This window comes from Hylobates moloch, unplaced genomic scaffold (genome assembly GCF_009828535.3).
Source record: "Hylobates moloch isolate HMO894 unplaced genomic scaffold, HMol_V3 SCAFFOLD_19, whole genome shotgun sequence".
Classification (NCBI taxonomy): Eukaryota; Metazoa; Chordata; class Mammalia; order Primates; family Hylobatidae; genus Hylobates; species Hylobates moloch.
The window spans coordinates 32428036-32430127 of NW_026652294.1; the positions used below are offsets into that span (position 1 = coordinate 32428036).

At 51.4% G+C, this 2092-nt stretch overlaps 1 protein-coding gene across 1 annotated transcript in view; it reads left to right on the forward strand.

Annotated features, from left to right (window-relative positions):
- The first annotated feature begins 1514 nt into the window (after positions 1–1514).
- TIMM22 (translocase of inner mitochondrial membrane 22) overlaps positions 1515–2092 on the forward strand; it is a 19967-nt gene continuing 19389 nt past the window's right edge. The window contains exon 1 of the mRNA XM_032137978.2: positions 1515–1752. Coding sequence (XP_031993869.2) covers positions 1515–1752 — 238 coding nt within the window. The remainder of the gene's footprint in view (positions 1753–2092) is intronic.

Genomic DNA, 2092 nt, shown 5'->3' on the forward strand with positions numbered 1-2092 from the left:
TCAAACAGCATCACAGGCTACAGAGAAATCTTTCTTGAGAGGGAGAGATGATGGATACGGCAAGCTTCACTGCAGTCTGATTTTAAGCGCTTTTACCACAGCCACACAACCTTCAGCAACCACCATCCTGTTCAGTCACCACCAGCCACCCACATTGAGGCAAGACCCTCCACCAGCAAAATGATTGCAACTTGCTAAAGGCTCAAACGATCGTCAGCTTCTTTTTTTTTTTTTTTTTTTTTTGAGACGGAGTCTCGCTCTGTCCCCCAGGCTGGAGTGCAGTGGCGCGATCTCCACTCACGGCAAGCTCCACCTCCCTGGTTCACGCCATTCTCCTACCTCGGCCTCCCGAGTAGCTGGGACTACAGGCACCTGCCACCACACCCGGCTAATTTTTTTTGTATTTTTTTAGTAGAGATGGGGTTTCACCATGTTAGCCAGGACGGTCTCGATCTCTTGACCTTGTGATCCACCCGCCTTGGCCTCCCAAAGTGCTGGGATTACAGGTGTGAGCCACCGCACCCAGCTGTTTTTGTTTTTGTTTTTGTTTTAGGTGAAGTTTCACTCGTTGTCCAGGCTGGAGGGCAATGCAACCTCTGCCTCCCCAGTTCAAGCTATTCTCCTGCCTCAGCCTCATGAGTAGCTGGGGTTACAGGCGCGTACCACCACGCGCAGCTATTTTTTTTGTATTTTTAGTACAGACAGTGTTTCACCATGTTGGCCAGGCTGGTCTCAAACTCCTGACCTCAGGTGATCCGCCTGCCTCGGCCTCCCAATGTGCTGGGATTACAGGTGTGAGCCACCGCACCCAGCCTGTGATATTAGTTTTATTGTTGTAGTCTGGAACTAAGCCTGCAATGTCTTGAGGTTTGCCAGTATATAAACACACAGAAACGTATTCCTAACAAAACAAGTAGGAAATATTCATGATCATTCCAGCCCGTGTTTCTGTAACTGGCCATGGGTTGTGGCTGGTATTTAAAATAATCTTTCACTATCCATTAGGTATCCCCTTTGCTTTCAGTAAGCACCTTAGCTGGTTGTGGGTCTTTTCCTGGTGGGTGGCCCAAACCTTCATTCCTGAAAGGTCTGGGCCCTTGATAGTCCTGCCTGGATTGAATTCTTATGGTTTTTCCATTGCCCTAAATCATAGGCCATGGTCTACTAGGACATCCTGAGGGGCCTCCTCCATTCCAGACATAGTCTTGCTCACCTCAGTTGTGGACTCGTGGTCCAATCTAGATCAGTCACCCCAGCCAGCACAGTAACTCTCTTATCTGCCTGTTGATCCAGAGGCAGTGGGAGGTCAAACAGGCCCAGAGAAGTCCTCACTTCGAGTTCAGTGGCACCATTGTTGGGTCTTCTGGGGGAAACATTCCTCCATTTGGAAATACGACCCCTAGGCCAGCACAGCATAAGGTCATGGGAACAGGAAACAAACATCTTGCTGCTGGGTCACTAGGGGTACTAGGGACTGGCGCCCCTCTCATTGCCACCCCTGGTTTCCTGGACCCATGATTCCTGGCTGTGGGAGAAACAGCACCCTACACTCAGCTCTGATTCAGAGCATATACTGCCTCCTGGAGAACTTTGGCCCAGCCCTGCAAGGCATCGCCACCCAGCTGGTGCTGCAGTGGAGTCTTCAAAAGGCCATTCCACCATCCTGTCAAACCAGCTGCTTCAAGATGGTGGGCAACATGGTCGTACTGGTGAATTCCGTGAGCATGGGCTCATTACCATACTTTCTTTGCCGTGAAGGGAGTTCCTCGATCAGAAGCAGTGCAGTGTGGCATACCGTGACAGTGGGTATGGCATTCTGGGAGTCCATGGATGCTAGTTTTGGCAGGAGCGTGACGTGCAGGGAAGGCAAATCCCGATCTAGAGTAAGTGTCTATTCCAGTGAGGATAAAATGCTGCCCCTTCCATGATGGAAGTGATCCAGTGTCATCAACCTGTCACCGGGTCGCTGGCTGATCACCCCAGGGAATGGGGTCACCGGCTGATCACCCCAGGGAATGGGGTCACCGGCTGATCACCCCAGGGATTGGGGTCACCGGCTGATCACCCCAGGGATTGGGGTCACCGGCTGATC